Source organism: Trachurus trachurus (genome assembly GCF_905171665.1).
Source record: "Trachurus trachurus genome assembly, chromosome: 9".
Taxonomy (NCBI): domain Eukaryota; kingdom Metazoa; phylum Chordata; class Actinopteri; order Carangiformes; family Carangidae; genus Trachurus; species Trachurus trachurus.
In genome coordinates, this window is record NC_139895.1 from 14892541 (window position 1) to 14913538 (window position 20998).

General features: G+C 41.7%; 1 protein-coding gene across 1 annotated transcript; it reads right to left on the reverse strand.

Annotated features, from left to right (window-relative positions):
• Window positions 1–57: 57 nt before the first annotated feature.
• Window positions 58–20990, reverse strand: LOC310990790 (tricarboxylate transport protein B, mitochondrial). The gene is made up of 9 exons (XM_083978296.1): window positions 20168–20990; window positions 10305–10412; window positions 9504–9603; window positions 4762–4900; window positions 3611–3695; window positions 3359–3463; window positions 3121–3236; window positions 2918–2991; window positions 58–2233 (listed from the first exon to the last, which is right to left on the reverse strand). Exons 1-9 carry the CDS (start codon window positions 20280–20282, stop codon window positions 2119–2121), a joined length of 957 nt encoding a protein of 318 aa, XP_083834422.1. The 5' UTR covers window positions 20283–20990; the 3' UTR covers window positions 58–2118.
• Between the last annotated feature and the right edge of the window lie 8 nt (window positions 20991–20998).

Sequence of the window (20998 nt, forward strand, 5' to 3'; positions counted from 1 at the left end):
TGGTACACTGATTTTGACTGTGCACTGGATAAATCAGGATAAAAACAACAACCAGTCTTTGTACTTTCAAGTTCTCAGACATTTGTTTTTAATGACTTTTAAAATCCCCCCACAACATAGGACTTTACATAAAGCACATACAACAGAAGGGGGCTGCGTTTATTGCACAAGATCCATCATAAAGAGCCACACACACATACACACACATGTACACACAGAGCCCTGGATTACATAGATTTTCTCTAACAATAATATTTTCTCTTGGTTATCTGGCAGTTGGGAATACAAGTTTGTTTTTGGCCACCAGAAAAATACTTAAAAAACAAACAAAAAAAGTGAGCATTATTTCAGCAGTAAAGAAATATAACCCCCATCAGTACCGTATTTTAATACAATCATTACACATATATATTATGATTTTCCACATCACTGGTGATGACATAAAAGGGAGAAGTATTATCAAAACCATATGACTGAGCCACAGAAATCTCAAACTTCTGTGTAGATGATTAAAGAGTCGCTCACAGATGAGGATATTTCCCAAGATGCATTTATCACCAAACACAACAGCAAAAGGCACATGAGTGAGAGGTTAAAACAAACCCTGAATGAAACATGGCACCAGAACAGAACAGCACAGGAACTGGACCAGAACATACTGGTCCTGTCTTGTGGGTGAAACCTCTGCAGGAAATGAAGCGTTGCCTCCTTGCAAACCCTCATTACAGGTTAAAAATTATGTTTATGAATCGTGAGAGGTTCCAGTCTAGAATGATTTCCTGAAGGAAAAAAGAAAATCAATATGTATAGCAGAAGAATAATTTTCTTCTCTTCATTTAATCATCTCACGACCCCTAGGGTTTATTTTGTGACTGCCCTCTGGTTGGGAAGCACTGGTGTCAGGAATATATGGCAAGAGGAAGAATCGCAGCTACTGAAAACTGTTTCTAATGTAAACAGAAGACATAACCATCCAGGTGCGGTAACCTGGCATAACCACTGAAGAGGAAATACCTGTTACTTTTAGTGTATAACTCAGGTTTGTTTGGTCATTTTCGACTCACAGTGAAACACAGCATTAAAATATTTTCCTCACATCTTATAAACACCTTTACACCTGATTACAGGAAGAAAAAAAACCTGACACAAGTGGCACAATAGCAAATAGTATCTCTATATATCTAGCATTTAGGTCTTTATCATTCAATTTCCAATAAATACATTTATAAAGCATGTCACAATACGAATCATGATAACATTTTCTCTTCTCTGATTCTCAATACAATTCTTGAGATGTTGATTTTCATAGTATATATTTGATTTGGCATTTGGCACAGGAATAAAATACATCATATTTTACAATAAAATCATAATGTTGGTAATAAACTAAATAGAATCTACCCTGTATAAAAATAATTGGCATATTATAAATGTAAAATCATTATATTAAAGGCTTGGTTATGGAAGTTACTGCAATTTATGTGACTGTAAACTGCAACTGGCTGCAGTCTGGGTCCTCTGGGTTGGAAACCATATGAGGCACAAGAGGAGACAGAGAGCAACAAAAACTCAGGGAAAATCCATTATGACACTTGCAATGCACACACCTGCAATGGCTGTGATGATGAAAAATAATATTCTTCACTGGAGGAGGTTATTTTCCAAAGCAGGTTCACAAAGACAGGGAAATAGCTGCAGAGTGTTGCTTATAAGCAGTCACGAAGGAGCCATGTTAATGACCCTGATATTCAAGTTTTGTTTGACATTTTATAAATTGATGATGTATCTCTCAGATGAAGCATCTTTTACAGTTATTCAGCTGACTTTATAAACCCACTTGGTGAAGCTGACCCTTGTCAGGTGTCCAAGCTGAGCCGTATAGCTCTGCATACACTCCAGGCGATGTTAGTAACACTGAGCCTCTATCAGGCTTTCTTTCTTCTCTGCTCTCTCCTCCTCTATAAGCTCTTTAACCTCCTGTTTGGCATAAGACACTGATCCAAGCCTCTAACCCTGAAGAGTTGGTGTCATGATACTGAAGAGGTCCGCTGAACTCAGATCTGTGTCTGATGCCTGAGCAGCAGGAAGCCGCCCTGTCTTTTCTGAATGTCCAGCAGCTCAGTCCGTCTTCCAGACCGTGTTCAGGACTTTCACCACCTCCTCATAGATGATGAACACTATAGCCACATCCAGACACACGCGGCCCAGACGAGGAACCGTCCCTTTATAGAAGCTACAAATGGACAGAAACGGAGAGAAGGGAATATGAAAGATCTGTCATTAGGAGAAAGTTTACTAATACTTAACACCAAAAAGATGTTTTCAGTAACCGACGGTTAATTTTTGACTAACATTTTCCAACATCATTAAAGCCCCTGTACAGACTTTTCATTTAGTGTTGATTTTGGCGGCCCCTGTGGACGAAAGCGGTGGAATGAAGACTGCATTTCCCACTGTCATGAAGACGTTTGTCTGACCGGCGTGTGTAGATTTGTTTTGGAAACGTCGGAAAGAAGATTGCTTTTTTTTTTTAAATTTAACCAGCGTAATGTATCTATTCGTATCGTTTCGTCAGTGGTCCGACCCGACCATGCCTTCCAGAGGTATAGAATTAGACTACTTAGAAATAGTGTATCTTCACACTGATGGGCTCATTTGCTGTTACAAAGAGGTAACAGAGACACATCAGCAGAAACCAGAGACTTTTGCGTATCCAGTTAAAAGCTCCGTACAGGGGCTTTAAGCATATGCTTTGAAAAACCATCCCTAACAATATACATATGCAGATGGATGGCAAGAATGAACCAAGTTTCCATGAGGCTCATGCAGTGAAAGCAGTAAAGGCCTGTTGTGATTAATTAATTAACGGTACAAACGTGCTGTGACACCAAACTAATCAAAGATTAGGCATACTCACGCTGCCAAGCCCTCATGTCTCAGGATCTTCGCAGCACAGTCCAGCGTGCTTTTATATTTATGTGCTTCCAGACCCTTCGGAAACGAAAAGAAAGACATGATCAGCGATTGGCAGCAACTTCAATTCAGATTAAGACATTGGCAAAACACAGAAGGAAGTAAAGCTTCATTCTTTTCTTCTTTTACAGGTTTCATATCATGTACCTGCATCCGAGTCTTGATGACATCTAGTGGGGTGTTTCCAAATACACTGGCTGCTCCTGCTATGGCCCCAAAGGTTCCAGTCACCAATGGATTAATGGCTTTGTTGGGGTTATCGCCTGGTGAAGAGACATAACAGAAGAGTTGGTGAGTGATCAGTTAATGTTTTGGTGCAATATTAGTCCCTGTTTTGAACACATACAATAGTCGTGCTCCTGTTAAGTTTTATTCTAATACTGACCTTTATACCAGTTCTTGAGAGAGGTCATCACAAAGAAGCGAATGGCCTGGTTGGAGCCTTGTTTGAGGACTGTGGCAGTGAGACCTTGGTACGTCCCTCTTAGCCCTGTTCAAGGAAAAGAATCAAGGTTATTAGTAAAAAGTAACAAAAGGCTGGACTGGACAGTAGATTTGATGCTAGATTCTCAGCTGCACTACCCTGTCTGACCAGTAGAGGTCAGGTAAAGCACATGCATTGAAGCTGCTCCTCTACCTTGCGCTCTGATGATCTCTCTGACTCCGTGGTAGAAACCCTTGTATTTGGGGTTTGCTGAGGTTTGGTCATGAATGAATTTAACCTTGGGAGATAAGAAAGGGAACAACATGAACATCATCCAAAAGAGAAAAGTCTGCCATTACAAAGAAGAGAGACTGGTAGAAGCTGGTGAAAAGAGCACTGATGTGTAGTCTGGCTATCTTTGCACTTTCAGTTCAGGGTATATGCCAGATCCACCACTGATAAAGGCAGTAGCATGGAGTCTATACCAAATGTACCTGCTTATTCTTATGAATATAAACCAAGGAGAGTGTATTTATATGAAAAATACTTCCATTTATTGAAGGCAGATGCATATTAATGTCCACATTGTTTCAGAAAGCGATAGTTTATAATATTTAATCAGTATTACCAAGATCATTCAGAAATGGCAAAATACACATGTGCATTAGGGGAGACCGGGGATGGTTTTAACATTTCTTGTCTCAGCTCCTATAACTTGAAGAGTGTTCATGGTAGGGCTCTCAAATTTTGACACAGAATACCCTCATGTGTCCACTACAAGTAGCAGTGCCTTGAACTTCTTAAACTATATCACAGAATTCACTATTTGATATCTAATGCAAGGAGTGCCACTGTTAGAACCTCTGCATGTAAAATTCCAGGAAAGATGTTTGACACTTAAAACAACAAAGATAAAAGGTGTTACAACCATCCCCACCCCTGTCAGCCATTGTGTGACCAGCTGTACCACCATGGTGGTTTGAAATAAACATTGATTAAATTACTCTCATTTTACCTAAGAACCTGCTCTTTCATCTTATACAAGTTACCTAATTTACACTACAACGGTATCGATACTAGTCAAAACTTGGACTTGGTCCAAAAGATTAGTTTCTTCCATAAAAAAATGTTTTTGGGCTGTAAAACCTACACACTTCTTCATAGAGCCATTCAAATTCACATGCAATCAGGGAGTGAGTGGGTACACATGATATTGATCACATAACTCTAATGTTATCCCTTGTTGGTGAAAGTGATGCTGTTACAACCATCCCTTTGTTACAACCATCCCAGGTCTCCCCTACACTAAAACTCAAACACATCAAATCAGAAATATGACCACTGATCACTTAATAATAACATACCTTGACGGTTTCCATGGGGCAGACGATCAAAACGGCCTCCATCACTCCAGCTCCAAGTCCACACAGCAGGCCTCTGGTGCTGTCCAGTCGGCCAGACTCATCCCTCGCATGGTTACTGAGGAACTCAAACACCCCGAACCTGAGGAAAAGCGGAAAATAGAGTCAGCATGGAACTATGGGGAAAAATCCAGACGTTTGTGTCCAGAAGTGAAACTAGTTTTAAGGAAACAACAATGATTTTTATAGATGCAGATATTTGATTATAAAAAAAAGTTACATTTAAAAATATTTAAACTTTCATTCCAATGTTTCTTCTCTTTAAAACTGAGGGAGTAGAACTGTAATAATACTGTTTTAATCTTACAAGATTATATTCAGTTTAAAGCAGAAGTAAGCGATCCGGTCGTTTTGGCTAATGCTGCGTTACAGGCAGGCTTTTGAAACCGTAAATTACAGCTTCAAGTCACGACTTACGACTTTGTAGCATTCCAGGCAACCCACTCGTGTTTTTCCGACCTGTTTTACCTGTGAAAGTGCACTATAACGGCCACTCGTAACTTCCGACCCGTGAACTCGTACCAGATCGAACTGGTACGACTTCACAGGTCGGAAAAACACGAGTTACGGGTTGCCTTGAACGCACCATAACTTCTTTTTCAGCCGATGGAGTTAGCAGCCCCCGCCCTCGTCATGGATCTATTGGTCCTCGTCCCTACGTCACCACATTCAGGCGCATCCCTTGGTTGCACACACAGCCCTTCATGTCGTTCTCTCTCCTCATTGGATAAAACTTGTAGGATACGAGAAAAGTTTTCTCCTCGGCTCAGAGCAGAGCAGAGTGACTGACAGACCCGTGTTTCGGTCCAAACACTCTATGTAAGTGATTGCTGTCGGAAGATATAACTATTTAAGACTTATATTAACACAAAAATATCGCTTACTTCTGCTTTAACTTTTTATATAAAGGCTGATGTATTTCAAAGGAGGTTAAATCGAAAGCACTGAAATTTCATAGCATTGAAATACTATGACCTGGACAAATGAGAATATGCACAGGCTTAAAGGCTGATGTAAACACATACAATAAAAACAAATACATGCTGGTGTTCCAGGGACATATAACAAGGATCTTTTTAATAACACATTGACATTGACAAGAAAATGATGCTGTGTCCATCAGCAGAAATCTGGTAGCAGAGGAGAATATAAAACTAGTTTCCTCCCCATGTCTCACTGAGTGCAAATAAAAGCAGAACTACGGATCCGCCTCAAGGCAAAAAAAACTTGCTTCTAACTCAGATTTTTTTAGCAGAGACAAACTGCTGAAAGTGCAGAATGTGCTTAAGGCTCTCGCTTTATTGTCCTTCCTCTTTCCTCATTAAAGATGCACCAATAAACGTGCAGTCTCTCAGTAACCGGAAAGTGACCAGCAACCGCTGCCATGGAAGCCAGCGAGAGAGGTGTGCTGCTTTATGTATCTCCTTAATCAGAAAATGTTGTGCCAGCGAGTCCTTTACAAGAAAGGTTATTTATAGATGGGATTGAATTGTAGTGACGGCAGGACGCCGGCCGATACATTTAGAAAAAGGGGTGGGGGAGGACAGATGCTCGCTCCTGATTAATGCTCTGCCTGAGCCATTTACCTGCCATCGCCACAGGTTTTAGACAAAACCTGAACAGAACAAAACAGAATTCATCTCTTAAAATCTCATGTAATTTTAGTTTTCTTCTCCACCTGTCTTTTCGCTGAAAGATTTTTCCACCCATCATTACCCTCCCACATCTGTTCCCGTGTCTCCCTCTTCACACAGATTGAGTTTGTTTTGAAAGACAGACGCCTCCCAGTTAACTGACTCCCACTGTTGAACAGGAACAAACAACACATAAAAATAAATCAATTCCTCTCTGTCTTTATACACACCACTCCGCTAACTGCAAACAGACTTTTAGCTCCAGAGAAAGCAAAAATTAAAAAAAAAAACTGTCCTTCCCTTCAGCATCCGTAGACTGCACAGACATCACAGTCCACTCACTAACTAACCTTGAAACAAACGCTATTCGTTAAAAGCTCCTGGAGAGATAGATGGCACCGCCAGGCCGGCTCCTTTTCCAATTTACTCTCCATACTCCCTCGAATCCATTTAACAAGCTAGCTAAACTTCGGAGTTTGAATATGGCACGTCATGTTTTGGCTGACAGTCCACAGTCAGAGATGAGTCATTCTGGACGGCAGAGTGCTGCCCAATCTTCATTAGTGGGTCTTTCTACAAGGTCGACTACTGTGCTGATGAGAAGAGGAGGTGAAGGAGGGATGGATGGAAAGAGTGGACTGGATGGGGAAGAGGAGGCACACAAAGGAGGATTGGCAAACAGGAGAGAGAGGGATGTGTATAAAGATGGGGGGGGGGTTTAAGGGGAGAAAAAGGTCAAAGGCTCTCGTGTCTGTGCCTCCCATACCTCCATGACAACCCTGCAGCAGATTGTACAGCACACGACGATGGCGCACAGGCAATCAGCTAATGGGACGGGATGAGGAAGAGAGCTGAAGAGGCAGAAGAGCGATAGGAAGGGGGAAGGGGAGAGCGGATAGAAAAGAAAGTAGGAAAAGAACAGATCGAACTAACGACTCAAGGGAAGCGATGGTCAATGGAAATAGGCCAAGGTATTCTCCACAGATCAAAACTAACTGTCCCAATCATAACAGCAATTAAACTTTCCATTACGTTTCATTAGTACCTGTTCATTTTCTGCTACATTCCCCAAGTCCATGGTTTTCAAGCCTGGGTTTCGGAAACCATCATAGGACCACACATACAGTAATTAACATGATGGGAAAGCAGAAAAAAACATATTTCTGCTTTGCAATGTCATGTATTTTTGTGTATCTCAAGGAAATTTTAAATCAAATGCAACTGGACTTGGTTATTTGTCTATGAAGATGTTTCACCTCTCATCCAAGAGGCTTCATCAGTTCAGTTCAATTTCCTTGAGATAACTATGACCTGGACAAATGAGAATATTCACAGGCTTATTTTTGTGTATGATTTGCTTCTATCTTTATTTATTTTATTTTTTTACCAGAATGAAATAACATAAGGGGAAATCTGTAATGAAGACTGACAAGTAGACATAGCTTTATCTTTAAGGGTCACAAGTTACAATGATTGGGAGGCTCCAAATCATAAATAACTCAATCTAAGTCTACACTATCTACAGACACTACATTATATACTTTACATTCTTCTATTAAATATAAACACTACATGAGCAGAAAGTGAACGTGGCTTTAAATTTAATAATGTTCCTCTATGACATATTTCACAACAGAAAATCCCTTAGAGCAGAAACTAAACCATTTAAACTGGAAATGGTGCTGAAGACTGGTACATTTATACGGTATGTGCACACACACACACACACAATCACTCAAACACTGTACATAAATCTTACGACACCCAGAACCAACACAAGTCTCCCTATTGAGACCCTGCCTGAGTTTGAGTGGCATCTTTGCTCCGCCTGGCTGGGCCTGTCTCTCCATCGTACAGACAGGCTCTACCCTCCAGCATAACACACACACACACACACACACGCACAGAAGGAATGGAAGAATGAAAAGGAGAACAAAAACGGTGTCAATAAAAGCTCCTGGCTTAGTTTTGTGCAGTGTGTGCTCGTGCGTGCGTGTGTACGTGCGTGTGCATGTGTTTGCAACGTGGACACTTGTCTAGAAATAAATGTCACGTCTGTGAAAGAATAACGTAATTATACTGGAGGCTAGTGTGGCATTTATGCGTTGCATTGTGGGTAATGGACTAGAATAATTGGAGTGTGTGAGTTAGCGGTTCCAGGTAGATGATCGCAGTGGTTTAGCTAAAAGTGCTCATTTTATTCCAGCCTTTACTGCACACATACACACTTTATACACTTCTATTATTCCTAGAATGTGAATGTAAGATATAAAGATGTTGGGAAATGTAGAGGCAAAAGATTAAAAGCAATAAAGTATTTAAGTAGTAGGCTAATAAAGCACCAATAGTGTGTGCATCAACACATGTTTATTCTGGGTTGTTGCAGAATAACATAATAACTACAGTGTACAGTGTCTGTCAGCTCTAGTGCTACTATTTATTCTAAAGGTCAAACATTATAAAATATTTAAAGGGGAACCATGCAGGTCCGGTCACTTTTTCACTGTTTTAGTTGTTGTTGTTTTTCTCTACGGAGCTCCCCCTAGAGTGCATATTTGGCGAGAAGGCAATCCGTGGAGCGATGTCTACCGAGGTATCGTTCTTGTGAGACAAGATCTGAGACAGCGGGTCGGAGGCGCTGATCTTGCAAGGTTGGTTTTCAGCCAAGAGACCTGAGGTGGAAGGCAGATAGCCTCCATTCTCCCCGTAACAAGTCATTTAACCATCACGATTACTCCAAATCTGTTTAATTAAGGTGCAAATCTTGCATAGCTCCTCTTTAATATGAAACTGAATGACCAGAGAGAAATACTGAAAAGCTGCTCAGAAAAAACAGTAACTAGTAGTAGGTAAGATCACTGAGAAAAGTCTTGTAGTTTTACTTTTTATATCCTTTCTAATTCCCTTGTTACTGCTGCTTCCTCTGTGTTGTTTCTAACACGTTCTACTATTCATTTCTCCCCAAGGACATTTAACATTAGTTCAGTTTTGTCTTTATACATAGGTAGGTAGAGTTTTATATCAGAGATGTGAACTGTACTTGTTACTCACCGGACTGCAGATTTGGGTATAGAGCCGTACAGCAGTGAGCTGAGTCCTCTGTACAGTCCTCTGACGCCATGACCCTGCACTGTCTGTTTCACACAGTCACCTGGAGGAGCACACACACACACACACACACATGTATTAAAGATGGTCCAAAATAACCTACACTTGATGATAGTGAATTGAATTGATCAGTGTAAAAAGAAAATCTACTGAGACATCCTCGAAACAGTGTAATCAATGTAGTGCAAGAGGTTTTTTTTTATTCTGATTCATTTACTTGGCTAAGGCAACACAATGTGGCTGTGTGTTAATCAGTCATGACATGGGTAAACTGAACCACAGGCTGATTTTTTATGTATTTCTTTGGCTTCTGGCTCTGGGAGACGTCAGTCCATGATGTTGTCCTACCGAGCCAAACACACAACAGTGCAAGAAAAGCAACAGCTGTCTGGAGCGCTCATTACCGTAGCTCTCCGCTCCTCAGAGCTCGAGCCAACATTAACAGATCCTGTGTGTGTTTGTGTGTGTGTGTGTGTATTTGGGTATGCATGGATGGTGAAATGTGTGTGTGTGCACTGGTCTAAGTCATATAAACAAGCACAGTGACAGCCTGCCAGAATCCCTGATGTACCTGGGGATGATGGGTAATGAGATAATGAGCTCCTGAGAGAGGCAGAGAGACAAGATGATGGATAGATAGATAGATAGATAGATAGATAGATAGATAGATAGATAGATAGATAGATAGATAGATAGATAGATAGATAGATAGATAGATAGATAGATAGATACGGCCGTACTCACTTATTCCTCTGTATTTGGGTGGATTGGCCTTCTCATCCAGCTGTAGCTGGGTCTTGACGTACTCTGTGGGGAAGGTGATGCAGATCTCTATGCCACCTGCAATTCCACCTGAAACAGAGAAAACCAGCAGATGGTCTTCAATACAAACACCATAAAGTACAGGCACAAATGAAACTGGCATCCATTAAGAAGTACGCACAGAGGAACGCGTCTGGACAGCCGTCTCTGCTGATATAAACTCAACGTTCTTGTTCTGCCTGGCTACAGCCGCACCAGGCCCATTCCCCTCCGTCCCCTCCATCCCCCCGTCCCCCCTTATGAATTACAAGTAGGTGCCATTACATCATGGATCATTACAGTGACTCCACAAATGGCTCTCTCTCTCTCCATAAACATTAAAAGCTACTGCTACTGTGTGAGGAAGAGTAACGAGCTGGGAGAAGAGGAATCAACGGCTCACAGCTGAACTCACAGTGACTGTGCTGCCGTCTGAGGAAGAGGAGAAAGTCAACGCAGGGAAAGAAAATGTTGCACGGTTAGTTTCTACTCCAAACACTGCATAGCGTTTGCAGAAAGAAAAGCAAGAAATGGAGTCAGTGAATGAACCTGCGAGCGGACGCCAGAGGGCTCAGCTGGAAAACCGCCACAGCTGATGAGTTCGAGTCGATAAAGACAAGTGTCCAAAAGTGAAGCTAATGCAAAACACCAATGAGTCACAAGGGAGGGAGGGAGGTGGGGATGCGGGTGGAGCGAGGGCTGACATTAATTAAATTATCTGCTCAGCCTGCAGGGAGGGGCTCCATTACCCCGGCCAAGACCCTCCATTAACTCAATGACACAGACACACACAAACACACACACATTATGTTGTCTGTTGACACCGAAAAATCAAAAATAACTCTTCCGGTTAATTATGGGGAACATTTTACCGTACATGTGTTTTTGTGCCAACTCAGGAAACCTGAAATAAATTAGCACAACAAACCGGCGAATGGGAAGTGAAAAACTGAAATATCCTTCTTTAGCATAAAAATCCACTTCAGGCTAAAAAAAAAGAAGAAAAAAACAAACAGTCATCAACAGGAAGTGGTTGTGATTTTCTCCATTCCAGGGAATTACCAGTTGTGATCAGATGTTAACGTATTCGCAAAATTTTTACTGAGGAATCACTTTATCCCCGATGCTCAGCAGCTTGTGTGAAAAAATAAACTTCATATGACATGAATTTTTGTTGGTAGAAAATTAGATATTAGATAATCCATTTGAAAATCAATGTTTAATTTCAGTCACTCTATGTTGCATCTGAGGGGCGTTCACTGTCTCCTGTGATACAATCAATCACTAGCTACATGTTGTCAAAACCATTTACATCTTTAGATTTGTGACTATTCAGTCCTAAAATCATCTTTTCATTTCATTTCATTCATTTTCTAGTTTCTTTTTCAAATCAGCTGTTTTGAGAGTTTTCTAAAACAGTCATTTTCATTATACTAGTGCAGAAATCTCAGCGCTCATGTTGCCTGTTTGAAGACAATGAGTCATTTCTTTACATTTCTTGAAATAAGTAAAGATGCGCTGAGAACAAGGGCAGATTTTTTTCATTTGTTTAAAGAAAAGTAAGAGTTGACAGGTGAATGTGACACTAAGTAGCTGTTATTACTGGTATATTTTTGTGCATTTTATTTTCTTCATTGTATTCAGACTGCCGTCATTGTTCCTTTCATCAACATCCATGAATGTTACTGAGCTCTGCAGTGCGGACGCTTCATGTGTCACTGCTGCCATCAAGACTTTTATCACCATGGCACCTGGCAGCATCGCCTCTGCTTAAGATAAAAAACATATATTTAACTCCAAGCGTGCAGAGGAGGACTGTGAGTGGAGCTCATTGCAACTCAGACTAAATATCAAAAGTTCCCATTCACACTAATCCTCTTGATATTAGGTTAGATTGGCCTTTTTTCTTTTCTTTTTTGCAGGACCCACACCTTGTTTGTCTGAAAGCCTAAAAAGCCTCTGACTCATCTGCTTCTCTTTATCTTCTTTATCTCCTCCTCTGTGACTGCAGCTGGTTTAATGAGAGAAAATCGATAAGGGACAAAGGCATTTAATTATGCCTGTGCAGCTAAAAATCTAATTTGTCATCGTCATCATTTAGTTATTGTGAGTCACGTCTTTGACATTAACCCCTTCAAACCCGCCGGAGGGCCACCACTCATATTGTTTATTTATATTAACACAATTTCTCATTGTGACATTTGGAGTCTTTCCATTCCTATCAGCTCATCAATAGTAGGATAATTCTGTATTGCCTGGTACAGTCATAATAAAGTTAAGTTAAGTTAATTTATTTGGTCCCGCAGGAACATACATGCAGCTGCTGCACACACACACACACCCCCACAGGTGGGCAGACGAGACAGTGCATACAGTTAAGTGCAAATACAAACAAATACAGAATGCCACAAACATCAATACAAAAAGCAAGAGCCGACAGCACAAACATCAATACATCATACAAAAACTGGCACCACAATACTAATGTACTGCCCTCAACGTTGATACTGTTAAGAGTTCATGAGACCTACTGAAAGTCGTACGAAGGAGTTCTTATATCTGTTGAGGTAACGTTTTTTGTTCTTAACTGGGACTCTGTACCATCTGCCAGATGGGAGTAGCTGGTACTCACTGTGTAAGACATGGGAGGGGTCAGTGGTGATCTTCCTAGCGTGTCTAATAATGATTTTATCAAAAAGCATCTGGAGGGAGGGGTACTCTTTCACCCCCATCACTTTCATTGCACAATGAACCAGTCTGCTTATTTGCGTTTTTAACTTCACTGATAAGTTTCCAAACCAAGCTGAAATTCCATAACGTACAATGCTCTCGATAACAGCATGATAGAATACCAGATAGAATATCAGTACCCTCTGTTCGACCCCAAACACCCTGAGTCGTCGCAAAAAGTAGAGACGTTGCTGTATCCTGGAGCAAAGTTTTTGTCGATATGTATACCCAATATTTGTATGAGTCTACCTAAAATGCTTATGAACCTATTGATGATTATACTTTTACCAAGTTACCACTATTCATAATAACAGTGTGCACCATCATGACATTCACATGATCTCACACACACACACACACGCCCTTTGTAACACACACATTTATAGGAACTTTAACCACCAGACCACTGAGCTGTAATTCCTCTAATCCTGGGAGAGTAGTAAGTAAATGTTAACCTCTTGAAAAGTAACAGGAATCACATGCTCCATTCCAGCCGCCCTGATCCAGGATCAGTGGGTCAGTGTGTCTTGGAGAAGAAGAAACAATAAACTTCATTCATTCATCAGTTTTCAGCCAGGACAGAGCTGCATGTGAAAACCAACCGAGAGTCCGTCACAGACAGCGACTCAGCAGCAACAACAGATACAAACACATGATCAATCCTCATCAGGCGCTCTGGATCTATGGAGGAGAAGCAGCTTGTTTGTCTTCTAGTCTATTTCGCAGCCTATATCCAATACACACACACACACAGCAGGTTTACAGATGACACCCTAAATGACTCCTGTGAGGCAGCCAAACGTGGGTTAGATGAGAAAAATGGCAATTAATCTTTATCTTCACAGGCTCGCTCTCTTCTCCTGTTCTTCATTTTTCTCTCAGTAGCACCTTCCGCCCTCTCTCCTCTCTCCACTCCAACCACTCTTCACCGCTCGGTGTCATAAAATCAATTCATCCACACGAGTCTCCGACACTTAGTATTACACCCAAGGAAATGGAAATGGCATTGGAGTCATATCAGAAACCCAGAGGCAGTAAAAAAAACAAAAAAAAAACAGTGCAGCGTCCGCCTCTACAGACTCTTAAAAACTTGAATCTTCTACAAACTAAGCAGCAGCTACATAAATCACACATATACTATATTGTGCTACGGTAACACTCACTCTCGTGCCAGACAAGGTGGATTTATAACTTAATCAACATCTTTCACACTCCACAGCTGGGCTCTGGCTCATATACATGCCACTCATGCACGATGCCTGGCCAAAAGTATCTGGACACCTCAAAATTACATCCACATGTTACTGTAAATGGAGCAGTTGCACACTGGAAAGGTCCCCTTGCTGCAGGGATTCGCTCCCATTCAGCCACAGGAGCATTAATGTCCTTGAGAACTGATGTTAGGCGATCAGACGCGGATGACAGGTTTAATAAATTCCACAATTTTCACTTGGGTTTAGATGTAGACTTCAATTTTTCATAATGAAACAGGAAAAGACCTTTTTTTCACACTAGTATCTCATTGAATATGTTGGGACACCCTAACCTCACAAGACAAAAAAGAGCAGGGAAACTGAAAATCTTCACAACTGAGAAGATTAAATTAGTTCATATCTAGTATTTGAACTTGACAAATGCCTCTAATGGGTTAGTTAATCATTAAAATAAACTAAATCTACTAACTGTCCAACCTGTCTGTCACCTCTAGCGTCCATGAGATCTTGTAGAACATGCTGTATATTATGTGCACATTTACACACATTCATGAAGGAAAGATGCTCACACACAAATTGACAGACTCTTTTCTGCAGCACAGTGAGGCCCAGAGGAAGCCAGGTGAGCAGGCAGTCAGCCAGCTGACAGGGAGGGACAGCTTCTGAAGTCCTGTCCTGTCTCCTCCAGTGACTCTAATGAGCAGCCACCACATCTGGTCTGCACCGAAACTTTATTTTTCTAAGGACAAACTGACAATCTGACACGGTCTGTGAACGCAGCAGGTTCTAAACATATCTGAAGGTCCATTATCTTCATCATAATAAACATTTCTGACTCTCAGCATGGTTGTGCCTGCTGCCTAGTTGACAATCTGTGGATTTCAGTTTTTCAAATCAAACAACAAAACTCACGCTAGTCAGTCAACAATGTGTATCTACATATGTGTTTGTGTTGTGGATGTACATGTGCCAGCAAATTAAGCAGATCTGCATGAGAATCTATCCATTATTCATCCAGATGTTCCTTCCTTAGATGATTATCTCTCACTTGAAACTCTCTGAAGTCTGAGGGAAATATGTTATTTTGTCCATATCTCCAGCCCAAGTGGAGAGCATAGCCAGAGGACCGATGTACTTCAAACATGAGGTGTCCTATTAATAGAGCCGTAATATTTCTGTTTGCCTCATGCAAAACATGAAAAGAATTATTCATCTGACGTCTGGCCTTTCAGGCTTCCTCTGTCCTGAACAACACTCCCTAATGCTACACTGATGCTTAATTACAGGAAAGATGTTGATTAATTTTACATGGAAACTGTTTTAACTGCTTCGAAGCCTGCAGCGAGCAACTCGTACAGTCGTTTACATAAACAGGGCGACTAACGCACAGGTTGTTTTAACTGTGTGCAGATGCAGACGTGGCTGCAAGGCTCTCTAGGGATTACGCAAGTGATGTCAATTACTTACATAATCTGTTCATTGATCACCAATTTTCATTGATAACCAGCCACCTTTATGGGTTGTTTTATATAATATATTTATTTATATGAACAATAGATCACATAATGTGTGTTTGTGAAAGGAGGCAGTCGTAGTGATGCAGCCAGAGAGAGTTACCCCCGGACTCCTCACTTCCTCTCAGCTCTACAGAGAATTGCAGGCTTCCAGATGCTGAAAACAGCTGTTTTCGGTCCTAAACATGACCGTCTCAGGGCCAAACAATGGATGCAGTGGAAGGTTTAGTAGTTAAAGAGCCGCATATTTGCTCCAGGAGAAAACAGGTTCTCAAGCTATTTAAGCGATGGTTGTTGGACGACCATCTTTCAAGTCTGACACGAGTGACACTTCAAGAAAATTGTACATGTTCAAACTGATTGATTTTCTCAAGCAAGTTTTGAGTCTCTGCAAGTTAATCCTTTACGCTGGAGTGATGTGACTTAAACTCTGTGGTTGAGGAAAAGGCAGATAATCAATCTACAATCTGAGGGTAATTAAGAAAATGGACAGCAGATTGTTCATTACATTGATTTATAATGAGTGAGATGAAACATGCAAATGCAACAATGAGTAAGAAAAACATAAGATAAAATATGAAGCTAATTTGTTTTGATGTTAATTGAATGACAGATCATTCCTACATGGCGGTTTGTTGCTACCTTATACCAGCATCTATCTGAAAAGCTGTTACGTTGGGGGTTGACCGGAGAGAAAGAGATTGGACTGTGATTTATTATCTCGCCTCCTGGTACTCGGGGTCTGCGAGCAGTGAAAACTGTGCATGGGAGTGGACTGTGTGCGTCGCCTGTGACGTGAGGAAACGGGGAGTAAGCCACAGTTTGACGAGCCCTCTGAGCCTGAGAGGAGACAGCCACTCACGAAACCTAACTGGCTGCCCCCGAGGCTGGAGAGAGATAGGGACAGAGAGGGGGGGGGGAATGAAAAGAGAGCAGGGAAAGTGACAAAAAAGTGAGGCTGTCTCAGTGGAAAAGCCACTCTATGAAGAAATAAAGATTAAAAAGGAACTTTCTCTCTCCCTCTCCACCACAGACTCTCTCATGAGTAGAACGGTTGTAAAATGCAAACCACAGCAATGTATGAATGCAGCAAATCAGGACTAGAGACCCATTTAGACTGCCGTCTCACCCTCAGGCCTCACAGAGATAAAACACTCCCCTCCTTCCCTCAGTCATCACCAGTGGCTGCTGAGACAAGACTTGAACCAACCAATGAAAGTGGAAAGAGCACACGGGCCTCTAAAAGCTTTGGAAATGTGCATCGTACACCCCCCCTCCTCCCCGGCCACCGTCTATGTGGGGTCTCTAATCCATTAAGCTATGACCTTCTACTTCTTGCTTTGTCTACTTACAGCCTTCAGGCTTGTACAAGTGCCTCGCTCTGTCCGCGTTCACATGCTGCTAACCATAACAGATAAATCTGAAGTAGCATTAGCGCGTCAGAACACCAGAAGGTGTCAGCTGTATTTATTTGTGCCGTAGCTGAGTGAGAAGACTTTGCATCCAGGAGGTGTAAAGGATCAGCTGTGATTTTTTAATGGATGATATCGCAAGGGTCAGACCCAGAGAGGCAGTTTATCTGCCGCTGAGTCACGCCAGCGATGCTCCGACACACTCTCATTTCCAAACCTCTGAAAGACAAACAGATAAATCAATGGTTTTCTTGACAGCGAGGCCGGGAGGAGTCAGGGAGGCTGCGGGAGTTGAGACAGAGAGCGGAGTCGTGCCACTGTTGCAAAACAGGACAGACAGGCTTGAGACGAGCTGAGCGTCACAGCGAGGAGAACAGGGCGCAATACTGGGCCATATCCAGTCAATCAGGCTGGATGGGGCCGAGGGAGGGGGGGTGGGGGAGGCGACCTCACCATGGCCACATTTCCATGACTTGGCAGTTGACAGGGTGACATGAATCAGGAGAGTTGACGTTTTTTTTTTTTCTCCTTGTCTCATTCCAGTCGCACCACTATTTCATTACCTCTGCTGTTAACTCAACAGTTGTTTTTTATAATGAACAAATTACACCCAGGCTGTGACATCTATAGGAGAGAATACATTTGAATATTACAGCCAAACCTACATAAAAAATGGGGCGTTCATGAAGAATGATGCTTCGAAAGCAAAAGAGTGCATTCTTTGCAAAGGTGTAGTAATTCAGTAACAAGCCGAAGCCAAAAAAACATGTACACTAAGTCATATTGTAATGCAATAATGTAATGCACTTAATGTTCAGCTTGATTCTATTGTATGTCATGATAAAAAGTGTTTTTACAGACATAGAGGTAAAAAGCTTTTGCATTTATCACCATTATTATAAATCTTATTGCAGTTTTGCACAATAAATATTCCTTAAAATACCCTTTTTTATGTGAAATATGTTTAAATCATACCAGATTTTAAAATAAATGAACAAACTGTCTGCGCTTCAAATTCAAAATCAAACCATGATCTAATTTGCCAGACCGTCCAATTAACTGTGATGTAAATAATCACTGTCAAGAAATGGGTTGAAAAAAATAAAAACCTTTTTTGTCACTGTAAACACTTAGTTAACATTAATCTTTGCACCTTTTAGAGCTGAAACAAATAACTGGTGATAGAACTGTTTGTAAACTAAATATTTTTGCTCTCATTTTAAAGCTGTCACCTCCATGGGAACTCCTAAAGGGCATCTTGCACCGTTTCCTGACATTTGACAGCCCAAATGATCCATCAATTAACCAGGAGAATAAAAGGTAGAATAACTAAAATAATGGCTAGCGGCGTCCCCAAAGCAGTTTGTTTGTAAACCGACATCAAAAGGAATTCATTCATTCAGACGGATGAATTATTCAGTACGCAACTGTTGCCAGGGCACGCGGCTGAAATCAACAGTGTGCTGCCAAATACCAGCATGTAGCCTTAATACAGGAGCACCTCAGAGAGCCTCTTCATCAACTGGAGCCACCGCAGCCTGAACATCATCACACGAGGGGGTCGAGGGTGTGTGTGTGTGTGTGTGTGGGGTGATGTGAACCTCAGCAGGATAAATGGATGATTCACAGAAATGGATCAACAAAACAGGATTGAAGTAGTGCTGAATCAGTCAGTGAATCACATTCAATCAACTGATAATTTGTCAATTAAAAATTACAGCTTCAGTAAAAACAATATTTTTGTGGGGGTTTGAGCTGCTTTTTAAAACAACTGCACCATTTCTGACTTTATATTTAAATCCACAGTGAATCCATTATCCCCATCCTAATCAATAGATTGATCAGCAGATACAATACGTCTGGTTCTGTCACAGTATCGAAGCACAGAAATCACCAACTGGTCACAAACTGACTGAGGCTGAGCAACAATAAAACTTAAGAAAAACAACCACACCATGAAATCTATTTACAGTAGCAGCCGTTCAGGAGCCTTTCAATCAACGGCATGGTTGATTTTGATCAGTTTTGGATTAGAAGAACATGAAGTACTTAAGATGGAATGAAATTTGGCTCCGGAAGGATTTGCTAATCAACAGCTGAATAATAAAATGTTGTTTTTTTGTGTTGCATTGTCTCGCGTACAATACCTGAGCCCTTGGACTGGCTCCAGATACTCTCAGTAACCCCCCACCACCCCCTTCTTCCCCCAAACACACACACACACACACACACACACACACTGCTGGATGCATCTCTGCAGTCTAATAGCATTATGTGAAGTGCAGTGGAGGTGATCTTTAGATCAGGGAGATGAAATCAGATCAGTGCAGCAGGAGAGATCTGACCATGACATGACACAGGAAGACAAACTGTTTGTCTTTGCTCTCAAAACCATTTCTCTGTAGCAACATTTGCAAGGGTCAAAGGTCAAGATGGTCTGAGGGCAAATGGTTGGTGGAGGAGAATATCAGGCGATGTCTGTGTTGCAATACCTAGTTTTACCAGCTCGGGCTGCCAGCTGTAAGTGATACGTGTCATTTAAGAGAAAACGACTTTCCTTTGATCCTACAGCAACACAAGGAAACACAAAACAAAATGCAAAAAGAAACCATCTGTTACTTCCTCCACAATTTGCAAATTAGCAGCCTACAGCATGCATATGTAGGCTAATGAGTTACTACAAGAACTTTTCATTAAGTCAAAACTGTCTGGTCTTTACAGATAGTTTTTTTCCCCAGCAGGTCATTAAAGCCATCACAGTGTAGGTGGTGATGCACCTTTACACACTTGACTCCGATGCGCACCAGAAAAAGAAAGAAAAAAAGCTTTAGGCTACACAAAGTATCTGTAAACTGCTTTGTTCAACTTTGTCTTCACTGCAGCTCGTACACATTGTGATATTTTGTCCAAGTCTGACACTTTTAGGATGAACTTACCTGCCAGAATCGCCTTCCCCGGGTGAGTCAATTTCGCTTTCCCCGCCGCCGGCGCCGCTGCCGCCAGACACCGCGGTCTGAGGAAGGGACTGACAAATGTGCCTTTCTGCTCCATAACTACTAGAAAACACTCTCTCTACAGTCCACTACAAGACTCCAGTCTATTTAATGTTATGTTGAAGTAGGTAGCTTGTAATGTGCTTTTCTTTTTCTTTTCTTTTTTTCCCCCAAGTCAGACCAGAGCGCGCAACGCGTGGACTTGCCGCTGCCTCTGACGCGCGCTCCTGGATGCAGGTAATCTGTGAGGAGACTCCGCGCGGATCTCTCTTGTTGACAGTGGGCGGATACTGGGACTGTCAAGGAAGTTGGGATCCTTCTATATAATCCAATAGCTGTTATTTGTAACTATGGCAACGCCGTATCACGACAGTCGTGCGTAAGAGAGAAAAAAAAAAACAGCAAACCGGAAGCAAGGAGGGGCGGATATAAATATAATGAGTCCTGTATCCTGCTGCCGCGTGGAACTTTTGCGGCGATCTCTCTTTCGTGAAGCGAGTGAACTTATAAACACCATCCACCATGAGCCCAGAGGTGTGGCAGCAGTGGGCGTCACACAGGCTGCTTATGATCCCAGTGGGGGTGGTCACTTTTTGTTCCACAACAGAAGAAGGGCGGGGCGCAGGCTCTTTCTCGCCCTCTCTCTCTCTCTCTCCGTCTGGATTAACATAAAAATGCATCCCAGTGAGAGAGGAGGAATAAAATAGAAGGAAAAAACGGATTCTATTGTTAGGAAATCTTCCACCACAAGAACCTGAATCATTTCCCCAACAG

What these genes read in the sequence shown, in the direction of transcription:
- LOC310990790 (XM_083978296.1), bottom strand. Translation starts at nt 20,282, where the DNA reads ATGGAGCAGAAAGGCACATTTGTCAGTCCCTTCCTCAGACCGCGGTGT. An exon ending in ACCCAAATACAGAGGAATAA is followed by an intron (nt 9,604 to 10,304) that starts GTGAGTACGGCC and finishes GTGCTCCTCCAG; the next exon opens with GTGACTGTGTGAAACAGACA. An exon ending in GCCCCATGGAAACCGTCAAG is followed by an intron (nt 3,696 to 4,761) that starts GTATGTTATTAT and finishes TTATCTCCCAAG; the next exon opens with GTTAAATTCATTCATGACCA.